This window comes from Cervus elaphus, chromosome 14 (assembly GCF_910594005.1).
Source record: "Cervus elaphus chromosome 14, mCerEla1.1, whole genome shotgun sequence".
NCBI lineage: Eukaryota > Metazoa > Chordata > Mammalia > Artiodactyla > Cervidae > Cervus > Cervus elaphus.
The window spans coordinates 46,267,047-46,293,742 of NC_057828.1; the positions used below are offsets into that span (position 1 = coordinate 46,267,047).

The 26,696-nt window shown below is 51.0% G+C and overlaps 2 protein-coding genes across 10 annotated transcripts in view; one reads left to right on the plus strand and one right to left on the minus strand.

Annotated features, from left to right (window-relative positions):
- The window catches only part of SPSB1 (splA/ryanodine receptor domain and SOCS box containing 1), a 71,144-nt gene extending 68,250 nt beyond the window's left edge, over positions 1-2,894 (minus strand). The window contains exon 1 of the mRNA XM_043924546.1: positions 2,724-2,894. The gene's annotated coding sequence lies outside the window, so the exon portion shown is untranslated. The remainder of the gene's footprint in view (positions 1-2,723) is intronic.
- Positions 2,895-2,953: 59 nt separating this feature from the next.
- Positions 2,954-26,696, plus strand: LOC122708281. Of its 9 annotated transcripts, none has more exons than XM_043924550.1 (4): positions 2,971-3,241; positions 16,141-16,496; positions 22,893-22,969; positions 26,627-26,678. In XM_043924550.1, the coding sequence occupies exons 1-4, from the start codon at positions 3,076-3,078 to the stop codon at positions 26,661-26,663; spliced, it is 636 nt and encodes a 211-aa protein (XP_043780485.1). In that variant the 5' UTR covers positions 2,971-3,075; the 3' UTR covers positions 26,664-26,678. The 9 variants fall into 9 exon arrangements, 4 of the variants coding, with proteins under 4 accessions (XP_043780485.1, XP_043780484.1, XP_043780487.1 ...); XR_006345088.1 differs by lacking the exons at positions 22,893-22,969; positions 26,627-26,678 and adding exons at positions 5,472-5,577; positions 17,301-17,718 and having other exon boundaries at positions 2,973-3,241; XM_043924549.1 differs by lacking the exons at positions 22,893-22,969; positions 26,627-26,678 and adding an exon at positions 17,805-18,541 and having other exon boundaries at positions 2,974-3,241.

Genomic DNA, 26,696 nt, shown 5'->3' on the forward strand with positions numbered 1-26,696 from the left:
CCGAGATATAGGAGAGCACTCGGCTGAAAGTCCAAAATAAAGGTCCTTTTAAGTCTGAATTTCATCGGCCAGGCCTGTGGAGGAAAGATGAGATTATGCATCCCTAGGTGGACCGAGGCATGCCCTGTGCTTCTGTCCTGATTAAGAAGCTCATTCTCAAACTTTTCAGGAACAAAGATAAATCGATCATGAACAACAGCCAGAACCTAGCTCTTGGGAGGAATTGTTGCAAAATTCCCAGACTAAGCTCGTGAGCACAGCTCGCGAACTGTATGAATCAGAGGTTTTACTGAATGTGAAAATACAAGGCAGGCAAGTCTCTGCTCACCCGGGAGGAGAGGCAAGGTGGGAGAAGGTACAGCCCTGAGGGAACACGCATCCATCCTTCTCAGCAAAGCAGCAGGCAGTGTGGGCCTCCACCAGCTGGACACCTAACACCCTCCCCTGCTTCAAAGGAAGATGATTCCCCAGGGGCATGTCAGAGTTTTACCAGGCAACCCAAGGGAGCCCAATGAAGGGTCGTTTCAGACTTGCTGGAGCAGCCCAATGAAAGTAGTCTCTCCCAGCTCCAAAGTGACATCATCGGGGACCCCAGGCAGAACCACTCCCTCCTAATAAGCCCCAGAACCCACTGATTCTCCCTAAAGCCCTGACCTCTCTGACGCCAGGCCTGCCCTGCTCGTGACTGTCAGAGCCACTGCGGTCAATGTGCCTCTGTTTTTATTCTCTCTGCTTCCCTAGTTGGAGCCAGACTGGGAAAGGAAAGGAAGTTTGTAGAGTTATTATTGCATTAGGCCATGCCACCCCATCTCTCTCTCTCTCTCCATCTACTGGGTAAAGCACATTCTGCAGAAGACAAAGCAGTAAGAGAACAAGAAAACTGAAATGATCCAATCCAGCCCATCACTTGACATCTGGGGAGACACGAAGTGCCTGGCCCATGATCTCAGCACTAGCGACAGTAACCAATGACAGTAACCAACCAGCAACAGTTAGGGCTCCGGAGATTTGGTCCACAAGCTCTGGCTGTGCAGTTTGGGTAAGCCAGCCACCCTCTCTGGGCCTCTGCCAGGAAAGGAAGGGTGGGCCCAGATGGATACCCCAAAAGTATTAATAAGACACGGCTTCCCCAGCTCTGTGATTCCTCAGTGGGGGAGCCACTGGGGAGGGGGTGGTGTCAGGAACGGGTTCATCAGAAAAGGGAGGGACAGCCCCGCCCCCTCGCTTGCTTTCTGTCCTCACACCCAAACCAGGATTCCAGGTCTGCCCCCCCTAAATGTTCTACCCAGGAGAGAATTCTTTCAAGGACACCAGGCTTTAGTCACCAGAGATGCTTTTTTACAATCAACACCTGTTAAAACTCAACTCATGACCAGTTTCTGATGCTACTGGCTGGAGCATTTAATTAAATATTACTCACTCAGGAAGCGGCCCCTGCCAACTCACCCCCGAACTGTTCAGTTCATTTTCAGAGAAAAAGAAAGCGGGAGGGAGGAGCCTGCACCCTCCTCAGCTGGTACCAGGCACCCTGCCCTCCTCCCCTGTACCCTGGTTCATGGCAGCCCTGTTTTGAGAACCAAGCAGGAAAAGGCAAGTTAAGCGGATCCAGGAGCCAGCGATCCCCGCTGCCAGGTTACCATGGATGGCACACACACACACACTCATGCCACACGGACACACACGCACTCAGAGGTGCAGTCAGACACACAGACACATGCACACACACACATTCACAGAGACACACTCACCACACACACACTCAGAGGTGCACACTAACTCGCACAAAGACACACACGCACACACAAACACATCATACATGCACATTCATACATTTATTCACGCACACACACAGGCTCACAAAGACACACTCGCACACAGACACATACTCAGCACACACTATACTCACACACACAATTCGCCATCCCTCCCCGGCATACCAAGCCATCGCCCCGCGGGGCCGTTAGCATTGCCGGGAGCCTCTGCCTTGAACTTGAACAGGACAGCTACCACCGACTGACCCGGGCTGCTCTGTATTTTCTGTTTTAATCGATTTCCCGACAGAACTCTCAGCTCTCCCCTGGTTGCTCAAGCAGCCGCGGCGGCTCCGGGGCGGCGGGGAGGGCGGCGCCGCCAGGGGTGTCGCCCGGCGGGCTCCCCGGGGGAGGCGCCGCCGGAGAGCTGGGGACCCCCAAGGGTGCTAGTTGGGCCGCGCTGCGGATCTCGGTCCCCGCCGGAGGGAAAAGCGAAAGTAACTCCGTGGAGCGGGGTCGCGCTACCCCTGAGCGGAAGGGGCAGGTCGGCGCCCCCGCCTCCGCCGCAGGGATGGTCCCGAGGCCACCCCCGGAGTCCGGGCACCTAGAAGTCGCCGGGGGCCGCCGCGCGTCCCGGGCTCCTTCTTAGGTCTGCAGCCGCCAAGGCTCAATCCCGGGTCCGACGGTCTCCGGGGCCGCCTGGATTCCCGCCCCGTCTCGTCCCCGCAGGTGGGGCCCGGGGCCGTGCGACCTGCCCGCGCCTGCACGGGCAGCAGCTGCAGCAGCGCTGGGCGGCGCCCCGGGCCCCTCTCCCGGGACCCGCGCCGAGAGAAGGGCTCCCTACGTACCCGTACCGGGTCTCCAGGCGGGACCCCACCCCAGCCCCGCGCCCGGGTCCCCAGGTGCTGCGATCCCAGCGCGCGCCCGACCAGGACCCCCACCCACCCAGTCCCCGCGCCCGGCCCTGCCTACCGCTCTGGGGAGGCTGCCGCCGCCGCCCGCTCTCCGGAGCCGAGGAGGCTTCCCGCCGCAGAGAGCGAAGTCGCCTCCTCCCCGCGGCCCCGGCGCCAGCGCTGGAGCCTGGTGCCTGCTGCGAGCGCGCAGGATGCCCGAGCGCGACTTCTGTGCAAAGAAGAAAATGCAACCGAAGGCTTTAAAGTGAAAAAGGAACGCGCTAGGGGCGGGGCCGGCCCGCCCCCGCCCCGCCCCGCCCCGCCCCGCCCCGCCCCTCTTCTTCTTGCCTCGCCCCGCCCCCGGCTGGGGTTCAGGCGGCCGCGCGGGGGGCGCAGTGCGCTGCTGGGCCCGAGGCTGGGGCGCGGGGCGGATGGTGTGTCACGTGCCCGGCGGTCGTTCCACAGCCTCTGCAGCCGCCGCCCCCCTCCTCTGCCTGCGCCATCGCCCCACCCGGAGGCCATCGGGGCGCTCCGGGCGGCTCCGAAGCTGTGTCCCTCCGGAGGCGTCTTTGGGAAACTCTGGGCAGCCTCCGCTGGGTAAGAGGCCTTGGTTGCAACACCCGGAGGGCTGCAGCGGTGCTGGGCCAGCGTGGGCGCGGGCGGAGAGGGGGCTGGCGGGGGCTTACTAATAATAATTTTTTTGGTCTCTTGGGAGGGTCAGGGTTATTTCAATAACCCTGGCAGCAAGGCTTTGCTTGTTGTTTAGTCGCTCAGTCCTGTCCGGCTCTTTGCAACCCCCTGGGCTGTAACCCACCAGGCTCCTGTGTCCATGGGATTTTCCAGGCAAGAATACTGGAGTGGGTCGTCATTTCCTTCTCCTGGAGATCTTCCCACCCAGGGATCGAACCCGCTTCTATTGCACTGCATGTGGATTCTTTTCCACTGAGCCACCTAGGAAACCCTCATCTCAAATTACCAGAAACTAAAAATTCTGTAATTCTGGGGCACAGGAGAGCAGTTCATTGGCCAGCAGATAATCCAAGGACTGCTGGTCCTGCTGGAGCCCACCCCCCACTAAGGCATTTTCCCTCTAGGTGGGCCCAGGGAAGGTGTCTTGGTATTCCCAGACCCAGTGGGGCCAGTACCAGGGCCTCACCAGCTTCTTGATGGCCTTGAGCATACAGCTGGTGGTTTCCCATGAATGTTTGTTGAGTGAATGAAAGAGTGCCAGGTGGGTACCCACCACCCCCACCCCACCAAGACTTGTCCGTGTAAAAGTGTCAGCTGGCTCCAAGCCACCAAAGGAGTTTTCCTCCACTCCCCTCAACAGAGAAGTCACTTGCACTCTAGAACTGGGAAGATTTTAAAGAGAACTTTTTAAAGACCAAATCTCTTTACATTCTTCACCCACAATAGTGTGTAGTGTTCACTGAAGGGCACGAAGATTCACATTTGAGAAGCTGTTAAGAAGAATGTGGTTCCATAGTAATTTCATCTTTACCATAACTATAAGGGTGGAAATGTTACATTGACTGTAGAGATCAGGCAGTGAACCCTGTAGGGGTTCCTGGGCACAGGGAGCCTTTCCGTTCAGCCTCCAGCACCTACCCCTGAGTTCTAAAGGGCTGTTTCAAGCAGTTGCATATCCAGGAAGAGGGGCTATGTAGAGTCAAGGGAGGAACAACCAAGAAACAGCCTTGGGGTAGGGTCCTCATTCTGCCTCAAGGGACACACTTAACAGAAGCCCTTGATGGGACATGAGTGGTAAAGAATCTGCCTGCCACAACAGGAGACTTAGGTTCCATCCCTGGCTGGGGAAGATCCTCTGGAGTAGGAAGTGGCAACTCACTCCAGTATTTTGCCTTGAAAATTCCATGGACAGAGGAGCCTGGTGGGCTGCAGTCCATGGGGCCGCAAAGAGTCGGACACGACTAAGTACATAGAATTGAAACCCAACAAAGGGAAGATGTCAGCATTCTCCATGCCTCGGGAAACCAATTGAGGCCAGACTGAAGAAACCAAAGTTCATCAGAAAGATTACCTGATGGACTTCCCTGGCAGTCCAGTGGTTAAGACTCCTGTTTAAAAAAAAAATTAAAAAAAAAAAAAAAAAGACTCCTCTGTTTCACTATAGGGGACTTGGGTTCAATCCTTGGTCGGGAAACTAAGATCCCACATGCCTGACTGTGTGGCCAAAAAATTTAAAAATAAAGATCACCTGAGACCAGATTAAAGGACTGCAGGCCCTGCACGCAGCCTAGTCTTACCAGCAACCCCACCCTTGTACTATTATAAAACTCCTCATCAAATCCTCCAGTGTTGAAACACATAGTTTTCCAAGACAGGAGCCCACAGAGGCCTCCTTTGCCTGGCAAAGCAATAAGGGTATTCTTTTCTGTCACCCAAAACTCTGTTTCAGAGATTCAATTCGGCACCACTGCCCAGAGGCCAAGATTGCGGCATCAGCAGGAGTATCTGGTGAAAGGCCTCGTGGTGGCAGAGCTTGGAGTTCAACTTTGTTGTTGTTATTCAGTCATTAAGTCGTGTCGGACTCTGCGGCCCCATGGACTGCAGCACACCAGGCTTCTCTGTCCTTCACCATCTCCCGGAGTTTGCTTAAACTCATGTCCATTGAGTCAGTGATGCCATCCAACCATCTCATCCTCTGTTGCCCTCACCCCCCCCCCCCCGCCCCCGCGCCTTCAATCTTCCCCAGCATCAGAGTCTTTTCCAATGAGTGGGCTCTTTGCATCAGGTGGGCAAAGTATTGGAGCTTCAGCTTCAGCATCAGCCCTTCCAATGAATATCCAGGGTTGATTTCCTTTAGGAAATTTAGACTGAGGCAGATCAAGGTATAATTCAAGTGGCAGTCCATCCATCTGGGACCTGAGACCCCACCTTTGATGTGAGGACCCTGAAACAGACTGTTCCAGGTAAGACAGCCTCAGCACTCCCACCCCCCTTCCTTCAGCATGAATCTTCACATATCAGCTCTGATCCAGTTGGGTAATAAGATCGCGCTGACCTAAATTTCCCAGAGGAATCCCTGGGGAGTGAGCCTTCCTCTTCTCCAGGACGTGGGCAGGTAGGCCGATCGATGCTGGGAAGCTGGTCATCCCCCAGTGACCCGGAACAGTGTTGAGCAATAGTGGAGTCCAGATTGTATGAAAGGGGTGTATACTCATCCTATCAGCACTTGAACAGTATTGTTTTGTTAAAAAGATACATGTTGTTCAGTCCCTAAGTTGTATCCAACTCTTTGTGAGCCCCCTGGACTGCAGCACGCCAGGCTTCCCTGTCCTCCACTATCTCCCAGAACTTGCTCAAATTCATGTCCATTGAGTCGGTGATGCCATCTAACCATCTCATCTTCTCCCACCCCCTTCTCTCTTGGCCTTCAGTCTTTCCCAGTATCAGGGTTGTTATATATTGTGACATCAGCAGATAAATACCATCCAGGAATTTGAAGACTGACTCAAGTCTTAAACCACTTATCTGTCATTCCATGGGGTTGAGTAGGGAGGGGGCCTGGTTCTGGGCTTCTGGTGGTGTCATCTCCCCCCACAACTGCACCTCCACCTCCACTTAGATTTTATCACTTGCAGAAGCACAGTTTGCTCCCTTCTCTAATCTGTTTCAGGAAAATTATAGGGAGAAATTGTTAGATAACAAATTAGCTGTCAGCTGCTTTTTCTTTTTGTCTTTTGTGGCCACACCACACAGCATGCCGGATCTTAGTTCCCTGACCAGGGATCTAACCCATGCCCCTTGCAGGGGAAGCTTGGAGTCTTAACCACTGGACCACCAAAGAAATCCCTCAGCTGCTGTCTGTGATGATAAAGGGTCTGTCCAGAGCTGTCTCAGACATATTGCAAGCCTTTAGAACAGACTTCTGCTGCCTTCTCATGCTCCCACCGCCTCAGGGCTCCCATTGACTCTGAGTCCCTTTTGCTGGTTGAAGAAAATGGACAAGAGATTGGTATTAGACAAGTAATGCAAACCCCAGCTGCCATTCACCAGCTGTGTAATCTTGGTTGCTGTTGTTCATTAGCTAAGTCATGTCCGACTCTTTGCAACCCCATGGATTGCAACTCACCAGGCTTCTCTGTCCTTCACTATATCCTGGAGTTTGCTCAAACTTATGCCATTGAGTTGGTGATGCTATCTAACCACCTCATCCTCTGATACCCCCTCCTCCTCCTGCCCTCAATCTTTCCCAGCCAGGGTCTTTTCCAGGGAGTCGACTCTTCCCATCAGGTGACCAAAGTATTGGAGCTTCAACTTCAGCATCAGTCCTTCCAATGAATCCTCAGGGTTGATTTCCTTTAGGACTGACTGGTTTGATCTTGTAGTCTCAAGAATCTTCCAGCACGGCACTGTCATTCACCAGCTGTGTAACCTTGGGCAAGTTATCTAATCTTTCTAGGACCCAGTTTCCTCATCTATTGAATCGCTCTGCATGTTTCCCAGAATTTGGTGGTGGAGAAAGGGTAGCAGTCATGCCACAACTATTAATTGAGCACAACATGTGCAAGGTATTGTGTTAAACTGAAATGCAGAAAGTTTTGAGGAATGTCAAGATAATAGGCCCATTTTAGATATTATTACTTTATTTTATTATTGGAGTATAACTGTTTTTCAGTGTTGTGTTATTTGATGCTGTACAACAAAGTGAGTCAGAGATACTATTATTGACAATAAGAAAAATAAGTTTTCTAGAAAAGCATGAAATCAACAACACAAATGTGTGATGAGATCCACCAGAACAGAAAGAACTGAAACATATTTTTCAAATTTATACCCATTCTGCATTCTTAATATGAGATATACTTATGTCATGAAGTGAAACTGGAGTAGACCTTACCTTTCAGAACTTTGATCTTAGAGCATTCATGAGTTAGTGTGTGGGTGCTCAGTCAGTAATGTCCAACTCTCTGACCCCGTGAAATGTAGCCTGCCCTGCTCTGCTCATAGTATTTCCTGGGAGAATACAGGAGTGGGTTGCCATTTCCTACTCTAGGGGATCTTTCTGATCAGAAATCAAACCCAAGTCTCCCATGTCTCCTGCATTGGCAAGTGGATTCTTTACCACTGTGCCACCTTGGACTTAGTAGACATATTCTCTTAACTCTTTTGCAGGGCGTGGGGTGAGCGGTTCACTCCGGATCACATAATTAGCAGACAGTGACACCTGCTGGCAGAGTGTGATATTGCGGTGTAGCTCTATCAGACACTGCTGGTCATCAGAACAAGGGGGTGATGTTGAGCAAAGTTTCAGCATATTAGTTTGTTTTTGTTTTTTTTAATTTTTTAGCTGCATCATGTGGCATGTGGGATACTAGTTCTCTGACCAGGAATTGAACCTGTGCCCCCTGCATTGGAATCATGGAGTCTTAACCACTGGACCACCAGGGAAGTCCTCAGCTACTTTAAATCAGATATTGGGTAGCAACCAGGCTTGAGGAGAGTTCCTATGACCTTGAGAAGAAATGAATAGATGACCTTGGATTTGTCACAATAATTATTGTAAAGTTCTTTGAAAACACTTTTAGTGCCTAGAAGTGAGTGGCTGAGACCTTGATGCCTATCTTGACTCTCCACTGGACATTTTCAATAGTCTTTCAGTGTATTTTTCCCCCATGGGAACATCTTCAATATTATAGTCAAATGCCAATACAAGTGAAGCACCTCTCCAAGTATTTATTCTTTTACTAAATATTGAAGAACTGAATGAATAAGTATTGAGCAGCACTATTCTGCAGGCTGGAGAGAGAGTAGTAAACAAAATAGACCGGGCTGCTGATCTCAGAGAATTTCCATGGGAGGGGGAGAGACAGAAAGGAAACAGTAAATGAGATCATTTCAGAGAGTAAAAAGTGATAATGAAGAGTCATTTTATATAAATTTGCTCTGTGGACTATTTTTCTTTAGGAACAAACGTGTATTCAAGTGGACTCAGTTCAACCATTAAGACTCTATATATGGAACTTCCCTGGTGGTCCTGTGGCTAAGACTCCATGCTCCCAATTCAGAGGGCCCAGGTTTGATCCCTGGTCAGGGAACTAAATCCCAGATGATACAACTAAGAGATCGCATGCCGCAGTTAAGAGCTCACATACTCCAACTAAGACTTGGTACAACCAAACAAATATATACATTTTTAAAACTCTATGAGAAGGTTCTAAAAAGGTCACCCATCATCCCAAATGACAAAGCAGAGACCTCTGATAGTCAGGGACTCATATTTCCTTCCTGTTCCCCCACAGCAGTTTGCTATGTTTGGTCGACCCCTTGAAAATGAGTCCAGACTCAGGTTTGACCTCTCTATTCCATGCTCATCTCAGGATGCCCATTCTTCCAGCTGGAGGCTCTCCCACCACACTCATTAAGCAAGCATTTTAGTGGGAGTGAGCTCCCCTTCTGTGCTGTGAGCTTCTAAGGTTTAGCATTGATTCCACAAGAGACCAGCTTGGAGAATGAGATGAATCAGCTCGCATTCTGCCTCACTGCTGGCAAAATGCCTCCAAGAGCTTACAGCACCAGTCCTTTCACTTTTCTGCACAAAGCCTGGCACTTTCTGGCTGGGAATTGGTGATGCTAGTTCTGTTTCCTCACTGGCGATGTCCTGGATATGTCTCTCCAGGAGAGATCAGGTTGGAAGAAGAAAGAATTAAGGTATTCAGGGGCTTCCCTGGTGGCTCAGTGGTGAAGAATCTCCCTCCCATTGCAGGAGGCACAGGTTCAATCCCTGGTCTGGGAGGATGCCCATGTGCCATGGAGCACCTAAAACTAGGCATCACACACGCCACAACCATTGAGCCTGTGCTCTAGAGCCCACGAGCTGAAACTACTGAAGCCTGCGTGCCCAAGAGCCCGTGCTCCACAAGAGTAGACCCTGATCACCGCAACTAGCAAAAAAGCCTGTGCAGCAACAGAGGCCCAGCACAGCCGAAACTAAACAAATAAACTTTAAAACAGAGAAAGAATTGTATCCAAACCTATAGTATGATCGTGGAGGAGGATTCTGCCAGTGGAGAAGGCTGCCCAGCCGAGGTTCCAGGCTGAGCAGGGAAGCTTCAGTCAGCCTCCTGCCTGACCCTGGGAATGGGGTCTGAGAGCTAACTTCCAGACATGGGAACACGCCGTCTGTCACTGAGAGGAGCGGGCACTGCTGGGTGTGGTCGATGGGGCAGCACGCTCTCTCAGGCAGTGGGCCCAGGGCTGACCGCTGGTCGGCTGTGGGCTGTGGGGCATCTACAGGGTCGGTGTAATGAAAGGAGAAATCACTAGAGTGATTAGCAAAGTGAGGAGAGAGTCCACCCCCAGGATTTCCCTCTGCGGCCATGATGAAATTGGATGGGCATCTCTGTGTTCTTCCATGGGATCTTAATGTTGACCTTTGCATTAAATCTCCCACTTTCCTGAAGGCCAGCACCGGGCCTGTCAAACTTGCAAAGCATGCAGGACCCTCCTGGAATTCTGCATCTGTTTATTCCCATATGTTTGATCTTGCTCAAGCAAATGCTGATTGAAAACTGCTGGAGAGAAATATTTATTGTCCTCTACCCAGCCACTGGAGATGGTCCTTCCCCACCCCCGTGACCTGGAGCTCAGACTTGCTTAGGCCAATGGGATGTGAGCAGTGTGTGATTCAAACAGAGACTGAAATGAGCTTGCACCACTGGGCTCTACTTCTTAGCACCTCTGTGACCATCAGAAGAGCTTCTCAAGGGTCTCTGCTACCCCTTTGTCCTTGGGATGAACGCATAGAGCTCTGAGCCACATCAGGGAGCCCTAGGTTCCAAAGCAAAGTCACCCAGTCAAGCCTGGGGGTACCAACTGGCCCCCAGCCATCCTGTAGAAATGTGAGTGAGAATAAATGATTTGTGGCTGGAAGCCACTGTGTTTTAGGGTGGTTTGTTACGCAGCAACAGCCTACTGATACAAGAGCCTACAGTGTGCTGAGCTCCGAGTAAAGGAAGAATGAAAATAACTCCTGCGACAAGTCTACAGAGGAAGGGGTACATGGGAAAGCATGCTATGGGAAGACAGAATCGGGTCGGATAGGATGAGAGCTGGGAGATGGAGGAGAGGCAGGGGATGACTAGCAGGCAAGGAAGGAAAATCCAGGCAGAGAGGCCCTGGGATGATGCTTCATGCAGGTGGGAGCTTGACACTTGGAGGAGCTGCAGCAGGGAGTTGGAGGAGCCAGGAGAGATGGGGGAGGGGGCATTCATGCGGACTGAAGGGACAGGTAGAAGGCAGACTGCCTAGAGCCTTGTGAGCACGTTAATTATTCTGATACACATTTTGCATATATCACTTCCACTGCTGAGTGGGAATCAGATTGGAGGAAAACAATCAAGCAAGGCAAAATAATCATAGTTTAGCCATTAAACAAAGCCAGGGACCTTTAGTTGCTCCTCAAGGACTACAGATAATATGCTTAGCCATGTTCTTTAATGTCAAAAAAGCAAGAGAGTTCCAGAAAAACATCTACTTCTGCTTTATTGACTATGCCAAAGCCTTTGTGTGGATCACAACAAACTGTGGAAAATACTTAAAGAGATGGGAATACCAGACCACCTGACCTGCCTCCTGAGAAATCATATGGAGGCCAAGAAGCAACCATTAGAAGTGGACATGGAACAACAGACTGGTTCCAGATCAGGAAAGGAGTAGGTCAAGGCTGCATATTGTTACCCTGCGTATTTAACTTATATACAGAGTACATCATGAGAAATGCTGGACTGGATGAAGCACAAGCTGGAATCAAGATTGCCGAGAGAAATATCAATAACCTCAGATATGCAAATGACACCACCCTTATGGCAGAAAGTGAAGAAGAACCAAGGAGCCTTGATGAAAGTGGAAGAGGAGAGTGAAAAAGTTGGCTTAAAACTCAACATTCAGAAAACTAAGATCACGGCATCTGGTCCCATCATTTCATGGCAAATAGATGGGGAAACAGTGGAAACAGTGACACACTTTATTTTTGGGGGCTCCAAAATCACTACAGATGGTGACTGCAGCCATGAAATTAAAAGATGCTTGCTGCCTGGAAGAAAAGTTATGTCCAACCTAGACAGCATATTAAAAAGTAGAGACATTACTTTGCCAACAAAGGTCCGTCTAGTCAAAGCTATGGTTTTTCCAGTGGTCATGTATGGATGTGAGAGTTGGACTATAAAGAAAGTTGAGCACTGAAGAATTGATGCTTTTGAACTGTGGTTCAGTTGCACAGAATGGAGAAGACTCTTGAGAGTCCCTTGGACAGCAAGGAGATCCAACCAGTCCAACTTAAAGGAAATCAGTCCTGAATATTCATTAGGACTGATGCTGAAGCTGAAACTCCAATACTTTGGCCACCTGATGCAAATCACTGACTCATTTGAAAAGACCCTGATGCTAGGAAAGATCGAAGGCGGGATGAGAAGAGGATGACAGAGGATGAGATGGTTGGCTGGCATCACCAACTCAATGGACATGAGTTTGAGTAAGCTCTGGTAGTTGGTGATGGACAGGGAGGCCTGGTGTGCTGCATTACATGGTGTCGCAAAAAGTCGGACATGACTGAGTGACTGAACTGAACTGAGCTAAAACTTTGAGCTATTTGCAGATACTAAAACCCCCACCGTGACCTTTCCCAATGGAAAGTGAAAGTCACTCAGTCGTGTCCAACTCTTTATGACCCCATGGACTGTAGCCTGCCAGGCTCCTCGGTCCATGAAATTCTCCAGGCAAGAATACTGGAGTGGGAAGCCATTCCCTTCTCCAGGGGATCTTCCTAACACAGGGATCAAACCCAGGTCTCCCGCACTGCAGGCAAATTCTTTACCACCTGTGACACCAGGGAAGCCCTCCCCAATGGCTCAGCAGGTAAACAATCCACCTGCAATGCAGGAGACCCAGAAGACTCGGCTTCGATCCCTGAGCTAGGAAGATCCCCTGGCGGAGGAAATGGCAACCCATTCCTGTATTCTTGCCTGAAAAATCCCATGGACAGAGGAGCCTGGAGGGCTACAGTCCTAAGGTTGGCAAAGAATTGGACAGGACTGCGTAGCTAAGCACATGAAACCCACAGCAGGTGGAAGATAACTGTATCCTGCCCATAAGCATACAGACCCCAGGCTGGCTGGAACCAGAAGGTTAATGATGCTGACTCCCACTTACCTCACCACTCACCAATCACAACCAATCAGAAAAATGTCCACAAACTGATCACAACCCCCCTCCCCTCCCCTCCCCTATCTTTTTCTGGGTCTTCATTGCTTTGCTCTAGCTTTCTCTAGTTGTGGCAAGTGGGAGCTAGTCTTCACCACAGTGCGCAGGCTTCTCATTGCCATGGCTTCTCTCGTGGTGGAGCATAAGGCTCTAGGGTGCGCAGCTTAGCTGCTCCGAGGCATGTGGAATCTTTCCGGACCAGGGACCAAAGTCGTGACCCCTTCATTGGCAGGCAGATTCTCATCCACTGTGCCACCAGGGAAGTCTCAGCCTGTCTTTAAAAAAAAAAAAAAAAAAAAACCTTTCCCTGAAAGCTTTTGGGGAGTTCAGGCCTTTTATGCACCAGCTGCCTAGACTTCTTGCTTGGTGCCTGCAGTAAACACTGAACTGTCCTTCACCACAACCTAGGGGCAGTAAACTGGCTTTACTGTGAGTGGGTGAGTGAACTCAAGCTTGATTTGGTAACAGTGGAAACCCTGCTTCTTTCACCAGCTCCCAGGGCACTGGCGACCAAGCTTTTCCCCCAAAGACAAGAAACCCGAGGGATCTTCTGGGGAAAAACTAAATCGTCCAAGAACAAAGACCTATAGATTCACACACTTGAGGGCCCTCAACAAACAAGTGCACTCCACCCGTGGATAAGCACCACCCCCACCCTCCCATCCCCCTACTCGGGCCTCTCATTGCAGTGGTGGCTTCTCTTGTTGCATTGTGGTATTCGGGCTCTAGAGCACGGGCTCAGTAGTTGTGGAGAAAGGGCTTAGTTGCCCCAAGGCATGTGGAATCTCTTTGGACTGGGGTCGAACCCATGTACCCTGCACTGGCAGGCGGATTCCCAACCTCTGGACTGTCGGGTTAAGTCCCTCCATCAGCTTTCTAAGCCTCACTTTCAAAGGTGAAGGGGAGCCAAGGATGGCAGATATTTGAGCAGAGCCTCCAAGCTGGTCAGGATAGGTGAGATTATGATGGTACCAGTTTCCCAGAGCTCAGAGTCTTGACTTATCATCCACACTCCAAGTTCATCTCACTATAGGGAAGTCCTGCCTCCTCCTCACGAAGGGACCCAGACCAGCAGCATCTCCATCATCTGTGGGCTGCTATAGCAAAGAGAAGACATGACCACTTCCCTAACAACTCTCTACCTTTACTAATAATTTTGTTGTTGTTTTTCAATGACCTGAAGCTCACAGGAAAGTTGCAAGAACAATGTAAAGAATCTTTTTTTCCCTTGGACTTCCCAGGTGGTACAGTGGATAAGAATCTGCCTGCCAACCAAGGGGACACGGGTTTAATCCCTGGTCTGGGAAGACTCCACATGTTGCAGGGCAACAGCAGCATGCGCTGTAATCCCATGCGCCACGACTGAGCCCACGTGCTGCGACTACTGACGCCTGTGTTCCACAACTGGAGAGTAGCTCCCATTTGCTGCAACTAGAGAAAGCCCTTGAAGAGAAAGCAGCATTGAAGACCCAGCCCAACAAAAATAATAAAATTAATAATAATAATGAAAAATTCTTGAATCACTTGAGCGTTCTGACATGATCCCTCAACACCCCCCAAAACAAGGCTACTCCTCTACCTAAGCACAACGCATCCCTTCAAATCAGGAGCCTCGCTTTGGGATGTGAACAGAGCTAATCCTCACACCCTATGAGTTCTGCCAGTCATCCCAATAAAGGCCTTCAGAGCAGAAAGACCCATTTCAGATTATGTGTCACCTTTACTGCTTGTCCTTTCCTACAGAGCTAGATGTTCCAGGCTCATTTTATGCTTGCCCTGCTACAGCGATTTCCCCAAGGAGCCCTGATTCCTTTTGCTGGAGAGGAAGATTTAGAAGCAGGATCTGGGTATTCATTCTCACGGCCCTTGCCCATGCTGGACCCTCGCTCGGGGAGTAACCATGCAGGGTTGGAGCTGGAGGCCGCAAGGCTCCGGAAGTGGAACTGGTGGGTGCCTGTGTTGAGAGGGGAGTCACAGTTTTCTCGGGGATTTGAGGGAAGAATTAGTGATAGAAAATTAAAAGACAAGGCAATAATTAACTACAGGAAAAACATAGCAAAACACACACCAGAAAGGAAATTTAATCATAGTATACCGTGTGGCTCGGCTATAAATCATATTTAGATGTATGTGTATGTATGTGTGTTTAGTCACTCAGTCATGTCAGATTCTTTGTGACTCCACGGACTGTAGCCCACCAGGCTCCTCTGTCCATGGGATTCTCCAGGCAAGAACACTGGAGTGGGTTGCCATTTCCTTCTCCAGGGGATCTTCCCAACCCAGGGGTCAAACTCCGGTCTCCTGCATTGCAGGCAGATTCCTTACCATTGGAGCCACCAGGTAAGTCCTTACAATAAATACAGTAAATGTTTATTTAATCAGAATGGTGGGGACTCCCCTGGTGATCCAGTGGTTAAGAATCTACTTAGCAATGCAGAGGACTTGGGTTGGATCTCTGATCGGGGAACTAAGACCCCACATGACGCAGAGCAAGGAAGTCTGTGCACCACAACTTCCGAGCCCGTGTGCTTGTGCTGCAAGTAGAGAAGCCCAAATGCCACAACTAGAGAGAAGCTCCTAAGTGCCGCAAATAAAGCCTGAGTGCTGCCGTGAAGACCCAGCACAGCCAAAAATTAAAAAAAATAAAAACATAATGATGTAACCATATTATGAAGTTGGAAGGAGAGAGTGTGGATTCTCAACTCTCATGAAAGGATGATAATAATAAATGATGTTGATGACCAACAGTTTTTGAGAGATTATTTCATGCCAGGCCCAAAGTACATGTGTAAATTATTCACTCCTTACATGAGCCCCATGGGGCAGGTATTACTATCCCACATTATAATAAGAAATCTCAGGCATGATGAGATAAATAACTTATTCATTCTTGTTCTACTAGTAAGTGGCAGAGTCTAGATTTGAACCCAAGTAATCTGGCTCAAAAGTCAGCATCTTATCTGTTATTCGATATGGTTTCTTACATTTGGATGATGTCATAGTGAAAAAATAAACAAGCTGTTGAGAAATACAGCTGTGAATATCAGAAGAAATAGCTAAAAAAGAATTGTAAGTAGCCACCTCTTGGGTATAGCAACTGGGCGTAGGGAGGGGTGGGACAGGAAATTGCTGGGGAATTTTGCTTTACTTGTTTTCCTTTACTCTGAAATGTTAAAAACTATTTGCATGCACTATTTTGATTAAAATACAAATCAAGTCCAAAAAAGGAGCTTCAAACGGTACAAAGGGATCCCCCATCTCCTCTCCCCAAGGCATCCCGCTGGCCAGCTTCCTGTGTTCATCCAGACCTATCTGTGCTCTGACCTGGGGGCCATACTCCACACACGGTTCTCCCTTCACTCCTCTCTTGGAGACGGTCAAGCATCTCTTGATGAGCACAAGCATCTCTCTGGAGTGTTCCACGGTGGCTCCGAATCAAGACAGGTATCCCGCCTGGAGGGGGCCCTGGGACAGCTCTTCCCCATGTTCTGAGGACCCACCTGAGCCGGCCACCGAGACATGGGAGCAGGGCTGTCAGGCCCAGGCAGAGCACAGAGCCCCGGGGTCTGAGCCGGAGGGAGAGCGCCTGCCCGGCCGCCAGGTGCCTCGAAGATCTAGAGGAGACCAGGTCAGTAAGCCAGGTGTCCCGGGGCATCAGGGGTCATTTATGCCTTCATCCTGTGATTTCTAGGTCACAGAGATGCCCAGGGCCTCCAGACTTATGGTGCTTTGGACATTGGGTCTGTGACTTTCCTGATGGTCCAGTGGCTAAGAACCCCATGCTCCCATTTCAGGAGGTGTGGGTTCCATCCTTGATCAGGGAACTAGATCCCACATGACACAACTCGGGGTTCGAATGCTGCAAAGAAAGATACTGCATGCTGAAAGAAACAGACATGGCGCAGTCAAATAAATTTTTTAAAAACAGTCAGTCAGGCCCTCCCACCCTGCCCCAGGAATCTGCCCTCAGGAGTGGGCGAGTCCCTCCCTGTCCTCCACCCTGTCCTAGCTCCATCTCCCAGACCGCTGTAGCTGCTCAGTGTCGGGGAAGCTGAGTCTGGGTGAGGTCTCCAGGGTGCCCACTCACTACCCAGCAGGAGGAGGACTGGGGTGGAGTGAGCTGAATTTCCTTTCTATTTAAAGAAAAAAAACCCAAGTCAATATTTTTAGGTGCCCGCTAAGAAGCTGCTTCCTCTGAACAGGGTCTTCGTCTGCCGTGTGGCGGGGAGGTGGCTGACCCAGCCTGCAAGTTAGGATTGGAGCGGGGAGGCAGTGGGGGGGAAGGCGGGGGAGCCCGCTTCCTGGGCTGGTGCAGTTCAGTTCAGTTCAGTCGCTCAGTCGTGTCCGACCTCGTGGACTGCAGCACTCCAGGCTTCCTGGACAGATGCTAACATCTGGTTTCAAGTGAAGGGTCTGTTTTTTTCCTACTCAGCCAGTAGGTTTGCCTGAAGCTCCAGAAGGAACTTGCCGGAAATTGGTGGCAACTTGAACCCAGGCTCCTTCTGGCCTCTGGATTTCATTCTGATACCAGACCACCCAGGCAGCTGGCGTGTACCAAGAGCGGGCTGAGCTCTGTCTGGAAGCCATATCTGAGAGACTCTGCTGCGGGTACCTGAAGCCACATACGGGATTGTCAACCTGTGCTGGTTTCTCTCTGCCCGAAAGGACAGTTGCAAGAATGTTCCCCACTGACTCTGTAGCATGTGCCGCTGTGGAGCGTGTGTGTGCTCCATCATGTCCGACTCCTTCCGACCCCATGGACTGTAACTTGCCAGGCTCCTCTGTCCATGGAATGTTCCAGGCAAGAATACTGGAGTGGGTTGGCATTTGCTACTCCAGGGGAGAAAGGAATGGTTACCCACTCCAATATTCTTGCCTGGAGAATTGCACGGACAGGGGAGCCTGACAAGCTATGGTGCTTTCACTTTCACTCCAGGGGGTCTTCCTGACCCAGGGATTGAACTGGCATCTCCTGCATTGGCAGGTGGATTTTTTACTGCTGAGCCATCTGGGAAGCCCTGTGCATGTGTGGAGGTGCCCTCTGTCCCCCAGGGCAGCTGGGAAGGACACAGAGACTACAGCTAAGACCCAAGAGAGAAGATCGGTCTTCCCTTAGGGACTTCTAGGTTCCGGGTGATCCCCGGGAGGTGGAGCTGAAGCCTGGGCACGTTGACAAGTACAGGAGGAAGGACTGACTGCTGGATGGGCAGCTTTGCTGGCAAATTGGCCTCCCCAGCCACATTCTCGAAGACTCTGCACTTTCCAGGGGCTTCCAGGTCATCAGTAGGCCCCTGGGGAGGGAGACCTGGGAGTCACATCCCATCAGGGCTGCCAGGACCCAAGAGAGAACTGTGGTGCCCTATACCAAGGTCACAGGTGTGAAGCCCTGTACCAAGGTCACAGGATAAAAATCTCTGGGACTGACCAAGCTCCATAGCAACTTTTGCTGTGAGCCTCCAGATCTAAACCAGCCACTCCCCTGATCCCACATTAGGTAAAATACCCACCCACCCTATAGCATCCTAACTAATTACCTAATGCCACCATTCCAGTAGGAATTTCTTTATCTTGAAGCTCTGAAAATTTGGCTACTAGCCTGTGAAAAGATTCAACTCTCCCTTGAGCGGGCCTGCTGTTCTAACAGCGTCTCCCACTCTAATAAACTCTGCTCGCCTCTCATTCTGCCTCATGTCTGGAAATTCTTTTCCAGCCCGTGCACGGACCACAACAAGAACCATCCTCTGGGGTTCTGGCAGCTTCAGTTTCCCCGGCTTGTGGATCGTGAAACCGAGGCCCACACACGGGAGGGGCTGAGCCGAGGCCCACAGCAGTCTTTCTTGACCTCCGCGCAGGGCCAGGCTCTCCCCCACCAGGTGGGGAGCCCTGAGGAAGGTCCCGCCCCATCTGAGGCCCCGCGCACAGTGCCTGGCACACAGTAGGTGCTCAGCAAACATGGGTGGGTGAGTGTGACATCAGTTGGCAGTGTTTCCTGAACACCTAATTTGAGGCTCCCCACTTGTAGAGTGTTTTCTGGCCCCCTGGCCTGCTCTCCAGGACCCCAGAACTGCCGCCTCTCACGGACTCCTGCTGGTCCCACCCCAGGTCAGCACTTGAGAGCCCACTTTGTGTAAGACGAAGGCCCTGGCACCCGAGGGACCCCTACTGTGTGATGAACGGGTGTGGTGGGGGACACACTACCTGCTCTCACTGGAGCCCGTGCCTCTGGCCATGGGTCTCCCCTGAAGGGCCCATGAAACCACGTGAAACCCAGGCTCGGGGCCTCCTCCCCACAAAGCTGGGTTGACCCTCCCAGTCAGCAGAAGAGGAGACCAAGGTTCATAGTGGTGAAACTGGGCTGTCACTGCCCCTGAGCATCAGGGCTGGGATCTGAACCCAGAGGTTTCTGACTCCAGGGCCCAACCCTTAAGCCCATAGCGTGCTGTCTCCTCCCAGGGACCCTGGAGAGGCCCAGGACGGTAGGATCTGCTTACTTGCTCCCAGCATACTACTGAGGGGCGGAAACCATACCACAGGCTACGTTGCACACCCTTGCTGTTTGGACAGGCCTCGGGCCCTGAAGGAAATCACTCTTGGCAGGAGAGCCTCCCGAGGGGGAGCTGCCGTGTGGGCAGAGTCGGAGCCGGGACCTCTTGGAGCCAGGCCTCTCCGCTGATCCAAAACACAGGGCCACACAACCTCACGCAACATCCTGAGGCAGTACTGACTCAGTCAGCAAGCACTTACAGGGCGCCAACTGTTTATAAGGCCGTAGAGATGAGTAGCTGACCCTTGCTGGGCTAGTGAGGAGGGTACGTGCGTGCGTGCTCAGTCATGTTTGACTCTTTGTGACCCCATGGACTGTAGCCTGCCAGACTCCTCTGTCCATGGGATTCTCCAGGCGAGAATACTGGAGTGGGTTGCCATTTCTTCCTCCAGGGGATCTTCCCTACCTAGGGATCGAACCCATGTCTCCTGCATTGGCAGGCAGATTCTTTACCACTGAGCCATCAGGGAAGCCCGGTGGGGAGGGGGCATCACAGGATAGATCACATGCTGATGTGGAAGAGGGGACCCTGCCTGCCTTGTTCATGTCTGGGTCCCCAGCATTCACCACAGTGATGAGTTGTGTGTGGGATGAATGGATGGATGATGGATGGATGACTGCAGGGCTGGGTGGTCTGGGTGATCCCTGTCTTGCTGGGCCTTCACAACACAGCCAGACCCGGCTGGACCCCTCTCCAGTTAGCAGCCCCCTTGATGACCCCACTATCCCAGGAACTGATGCTCCAGATTTCCTCCCCAAATCATCCTGACCACCATGGGATATCTTTGGAGTCTCGTGCTTTATATAGGGAAGGGATGGAATTTTACTTTCTGCTCCAGGTTTGTTTTAGCATAAAAATATTTTCCTTCAACTCCTAGAGCACAGATTTTGTTCTAGGAGATGGTACTTTGTTTGTCCTGTGGTTCAAGTTCTCCCAACTCTGTGTAGTGAAGTTTTCGAGAAATCTGAAAAACTCAGATCGACCTGGGGTAATGTCCACACTCCTTGGCTGGGCTTCAAGGCCCAAAGGTCTGGCCTCTGTCGCCTCTGCTGCCCACAGTGGTCACTTGGACTCTCACCCTCGGCAGCACAGGACTCTGTGTGGCCCCCCGAACCCAATTCAGGTTGCTTCACCTGAACTTGTACTAACCCTCAGGACTCAACTCAGCACCTCCTCCTCCAGGAAGCCCTCCTGGCTCTGCCATGGCCTCCATCATGCCTCTCTTCAGACTTCCAATAGTGTTAGAATAATCTGTCCACTATACAATGCAGTTGCTGACAAAAATCCAATCCATATTATCTTAAGTTGGAAAAAGAAGTGGGATGGATTGGTTCACAACACTGGGAAGACATGGGTGGGGCAAGCCTGGGGGCGACAGGGATGTTTGGAACCCTGTGCCTCTTGTCTAAGTGGCTTCTTTCTCTGGGACAGGAGGCCTGGCTGCCTGCTCCCCAGGCAAACACATAAACAGCTCTGAGTCACAGGAAAAACACTCTTTTCCACCAGCTCCAGGTAGAAAATTCCAAGGAAAGTGTATCAGTCCAGGCTTCAGGCCAGTCCAAGCTCACACAAATTAAGGCTAATTTGAGAAGAGCTGCAAAGAGGGCTCTTTACAGACGCCTGGGTCCAAGAGGGGGGCAGTACTGCTTTCGGACTGGGTGGAGGGCTGGTTCCACCCCTAGGCCTGAAGGGCTAGTGCCAGGGAACAAGCGCTAGAACCTCAAGGGGGAGAGATACGCGGGGAGTCTGGCTGCATAAGCACTGTGACCTTCCTTTAAGGACACGGCCAACCCAGGGGACCCTTCACAGCTGGGGTAATAAATTACTCTGTCGCTCCTGTTCCACTGATGGATCCAATTGGAGCCGGGGGGCCTAGGGAGCATAAGATGCAGTCCATGCAACCTCCTGGGGCCCAGACCAGGGTGGGGGTAGGGCAGGATGCAGAGACAGGCAAACAGAAGACCCTTCGTGTATCACCTCCTCTCCCTGGACCTCTCCAGGGAGGGGAGGGGGACTGGCCTCCTCATGGTGGGGGGTGAGAGAGGGAAGAAAGGGAGAGGGAGGGTGAACTGCATAGTGTTAAGCTCGCTCCGCACCCCAGGCCCCAGGCCTGGGCCTGCCATGGGCCTCCTCTCTCCAGGGCTCAACACTGATAATTAAATGTTGAGACAGATGAAAGAGGATGTGGCAAAGCCTGATGCCACAGCTGCTGGGCTGTGTTCAGCCGCCTCCCGGGCAGTGAATGAGGCCCCGGGTCCCAGCCTGGAGTTCAGGTGGAGCAGGCGGAGGGGCATCCCTTCAGGGAGCTGCTGGGTGGATTCTAGGGGGCTGAAGAGGGAGGGGGCAAGGAGGACTGGAGACTGTGGAGGAGAGAAGAGACACGCTACAGGAGTCCCTTTTAGGAAAAATGGAGCTTATTTGTGAGTCACCAGGGTGGCCATCCCAGGGCAGAGGGCAGAGGCTGTGACACGGGCAGACCATGCAGACACGACCCTCAGAGGGGAGGCTCCAGCGGGCCCTGGGCCCCAAACTGCCTCCAGGTTGCCTGAGGTCCAGTCCAGGGACCATCCTGCCGAAGGTGACTAGCGTATGGCACCTGCAGCCACACATAGCTCATCTGTTTAGTTCGACCAGCCTGGACGGCAGCCCAGATTCAAGAGCTGTCCTGAATCTGTAAGCCAATTGCATGTGTCTCCTCTCTCTAACCCGACTGTCACATACAGGAACCAGGATCAGGTCTTCCTTGACTTTTGTCCACTTCACGTAGCACTATGCTACACATAGTAGGTGCTCAACAAATGACTGATTAAGAACTCATGAATGTTCTCTTTGGACAATGAAAACTGCTTAGAAATAGTAAAGAAAGTTAAAGAGAGACCATAAGCTCTGCTCTAATGCAGGGTATTTTCTGTAACACTTACTTAAGAGCAGTTACAACTCACACATATCAGAGATTGTCTTCAATTTAAAACAATAAATGTGTCTTTTAATAATAAAAAATAAAATTCAAGAGCTGGGCAACTGCACCTCTGCTGTCTCTGGTATCTACCCTGCCTTTTAGGATTTTGTGAAAACCTTCCATGGCAGCCCATGAAGTCATAATATTTGCAAGGAATCAAACCACGGCTAAGACTGGGGAGGCTGTGGTGGCCCTGGAATTTTTGAGGCACTAAGAGTAATTTTAGCGTTTGCTGGGGAGGTGGGGGCAAGTAGAGCACTCTGGTCAGGTTTATTTTCAGGAGCGAGGGGACACCTGTGGGCTCGCCCTCTCGCCTCACCTTCTAACTTTGCTCCCGAACACAGGTGGGCGGCGGAGCGGATGGCCTGCAAAGCTGGTTGTAAACACAACTCTCAGCTTGGGTTTCTTGGGGGATGACTTACTTCTGAAATAGCTTGATGATTAGAAAAACTTTTGGGTGGATGTTCCCTCTCCAGAACACAGAATAACAACTGCTAAAGTGGTTATTTCTGTTCACTAGATGGCCCTGATTTCCAAGGCCTGGGAAGCACCAGGTGAAAAGTCTGAAGCTCTCCAATATGCTTTTCAGCTTGAGTGGTAGGTCCACGTGGGTCTGGGTGCTGCTGCTTCTCCTTTTGGGAAAGACCCTCGTGCTGATTCCAACACCCCAGGGATGGATATCTGTACCCCCCCACCCCAACCTCATCCAGGGATCAGTCCAGAGCTGGGTGCTACCTGAATTCCCATGAGGAGGAGCTTTGGGACAAGGATCTGAGCACAGGGGAGCACAGGATTTGATGGTCAGTGGTTAAGGGAGCTTCCTCAGTGGCTCAGCAGTCAAGAATCTGCCTATTAATGCAAGAGACACAAGTTTGATCCCGGGGTCAGGAAGATACCCTGGAGAAGGAAATGGCAGCCCACTCCAGTATTCTGACCTGGGAAATCCCACAGGCTAAGGTCCACAGGGTCGTAAAAGAGTTGAACACGACTTAGCGACTAAACAACTACCACCACCACAACCAGGGTTAAGAATCTGCCTGCCCATGCAGGGGACACAGGTTCGATCCCTGGTCCAGGAATACCCCATGTGCCGCAAAGTAACCAAGTCCGTGAGACGTAACTACTGACCCCGCATGCTCTACAGCCTGTGCTCTGCAACAAAAGCCACTGGAATGAGAAGCCCGTGCACCGCTAGAGAGTAACCCTCGCTTGCTGCAACTAAAGAACAGCCTTTGCACGGCCACAGAGACCCAGTGCAGCCACACACACACACACACAAGTTACAAAAAAAGGGGCGCGTAGTCCTTGCCTTGAGGCTACATTGATTGCACAGCACTTGACAAACATCGAGAAAACCTCAACTGTTCATATCCAAGAATCTACGGGTGCTCTGATGAGGCGGAGAGACGTGAGTGGGCCCTCCAGGCCCCTCCTGGTGCTGACACCACAGTGACCCTTGCGGGAACCAGTAAAGTCCTCCCTAGGGTGTCCCAGGCAGAGCCATGAGCCCGAGGTTGTCTCTGCCCTGGGCATCCCGGGTCATTGAGATGCTGTGAGCTGTTTGCAGCCACGATCCCTCACAAGAAGGTCATGTATTGAGGCAGGATTGAGGCCACCATGCACAGGAGAGTCACCAGATGAAACACAGGACACCCTGGGAAATTTGCGTTTCCTGTGTGCATGTGTGTTTAGTCGCTAAGTCATGTCTGATCCTTTGCAACCCCATGGACTGTGGCCTGCCAGGCTCCTCTGTCCATGGGATTTCCCACAAGAATACTGGAATGGATTCCCATTTCCTTCTCCAGGGGATCTTCCCAACCCAAGTATCAAACCCACGTCTCCAGCATTGCAGGTAGATTCTTTACCACTGAGCCACCTGCATTTCAAGTGAACAACAAATAATGTCTTAGTCTAAGTCCATCCCAAATGGGATGGGACATACTGGGACTATGTTCCTGGGACATACTGCTACTAAAATGATACTTGGGACCTCCCTGCTGGTCCAGTGGCCCAACTTTGCGCTCCCAATGCAAGAGGCCTGGGTTTGATTCCTGGTCAAGGAATTAGATTCTGCATGTCACAACTAAGACTCAATGCAGCCAAATAAATATATATTTTTTAAAATCCCTAACAGTCAACTAGCAATTAAAAACATTTTTAAAAATAAAATGTTATTTGTTCTTTACCTGAAACAAACTTCACTAGGTGTCCTGTAGATCTATTTGCTAACCTGGCAGCCCCAATGAAAGAGGAGCCTAACAGCACTGGCTGACTTCCCTGACTTCGGTCCCACTGTATCTGCCCCACCCTGGCCCTTCCAAAGAGCAGAGCCGGAACATCCTTCTTTCAGATCTAGTTTGAGTTGGGTTTCTGTCACTTGCAACCGAAGGAGTCTGGGTTAAAACAGCAAGTCATGGCCACCTTTCAGGAACAAAGTAGCCTGCAGCCTGGGAATCTGGGGGCTTGAAAACCCAAAGTGTGGAACCCGGGCTCAAGAACTCTTTTTTTTTTTTTTGTATATTTATTTATTGGTCTGTTCCAGGCCTTAGTTGCAGTAGACAGGATCTTTTAGTTGAGGTCTTAGCTGAGACACGTTGGATAGATCCTGCTGACCTAGTTCCCTGACCATGGATCAAACCCAGGCCTCCTACATTAGGAGCTTGGAGTCTTAGCCACTGGACCACCAGGGGATTTCTGGGTCCGTCACCCTGGCCTGCAGCCTCTTCTCACTTCTCTTTCAGGGGTTGTGCTGGGGACACAGACTGTGACCATACTGACCCCGTGGTTCCCTCCTCTCTCTTCTGCCCTAGAGGTTTCCAGCTTCCTTTTGCATCTCCTTTCCTTCCTAGGCCATTGCTTATTATTGTGGTTATAATTATTGTCATATCAGGGTTTGTTTCTCGATTACAAAGCGGTTCACAAGCACTGGGTCATTTTAAACCTCACTGTAGCCCACCAGGCTCCTCAGTCCATGGAATTCTCCAGGCAAGAATACTGGAGTGGGTTGCCACTTCCTTGTCCAGGGGATCTTCCTGACCAGGGATTGAACCCACGTCTCTTACATTTCCTGTGTTGGCAGGTGGGGTTTTTTTTTTACCACTAGTGCCATCTGACAAATGCTAAAAATAACTTAAATGTTCAACAGCTGAGGAGGGGACATGCTTCCAGTATGCTTCCCGTCAGTGGGTCTCACACTTGTGTGGAAACCAAGTATGAAGACCATGGGGATGCGTGGAGAAGGCTCACAATAAGACAAACAAAAAATAAAGGCTACAAAACCATGTGACACAGAGATAGAGCATCTCCTGAGGGAGGGAGTTTGCTGAACATGAATAAACTACTAGGTGGGGTGGCAGGCACTGCAGACAACTTTCTGTTTTTAATTTTTCTTAACTTTTTTGGCCATGCTGTGCAACATGCAGGATCTTAGTTCTCTGACGAGGGATGGAACTTGTGCTCCTTGCAGTGGGAAGCGAGGAGTCTTAACCCCTGGACCAACAAGGAAGTCCCTTAATGGTGTCTTTTTAATACATAAATGAAAATCCAAATGAGAAAATTCAGTTTTTCCAAACAGCCTCCCCTCTTAATTGGAAGTAAGAATGGGGACAGACCTCAGCTTTGGGGGCCCCCTGGTAAAGACAATCACAAAAAGAATCAAGGAAGACAAGGAGACAGCAGTGAAAGCCAGGTCCCCCGACCCCCGCCAGGGCTTTGCTCTCAGGGTTGGCAGACTCTGTCCTGGCCCCCAGATTTGGTGGTAGCCGACAGGTCTTGCCAACGGTCACCTCTTGACCGTCAGTGAAATGAGGTCTCCTGCCTGGGCTGTGTTGGCCGCTGCTGTGGAAGCGGTGGACTCTTAGTGGTGCGTGGCGGCCACCTTGAGGTGTGGCGGTGTCCAGTGGATCAGAGGTGACCTCGGAGACCACTTCAAACAGAATGTGGGGCTAGAAGTGACTGCGAGGCCACTGAGAAATCTGCTAGTGAAGAGGGCGCGGAGGAGAAAGAGGAACTTGAAAAGGGGTGGACGGTGGACCTCCCAAATAAAGGGCGCACGGAAGGGTCAAGAACATGAGGAGCAGAAGCTCAGTGAGGACGTGAGCTTTGGGTCACCTCTGCTAATATTGCTCTGCTAACATTTCTGCAGTGGAGGGGACTGGACTGCAGTGATTTAACATTCATTTGTGTGCTTTTTGGCAATGTATGAATTCACTTATGAGTATGCATTATTTTACTGAAATACTGATGCTTCCAAAGGTGCCCTGACCGACACCCACCTCAGACACCACAGTGAATGCCCTCCAGGCGAGGCCTGCTGCCTGAGTGG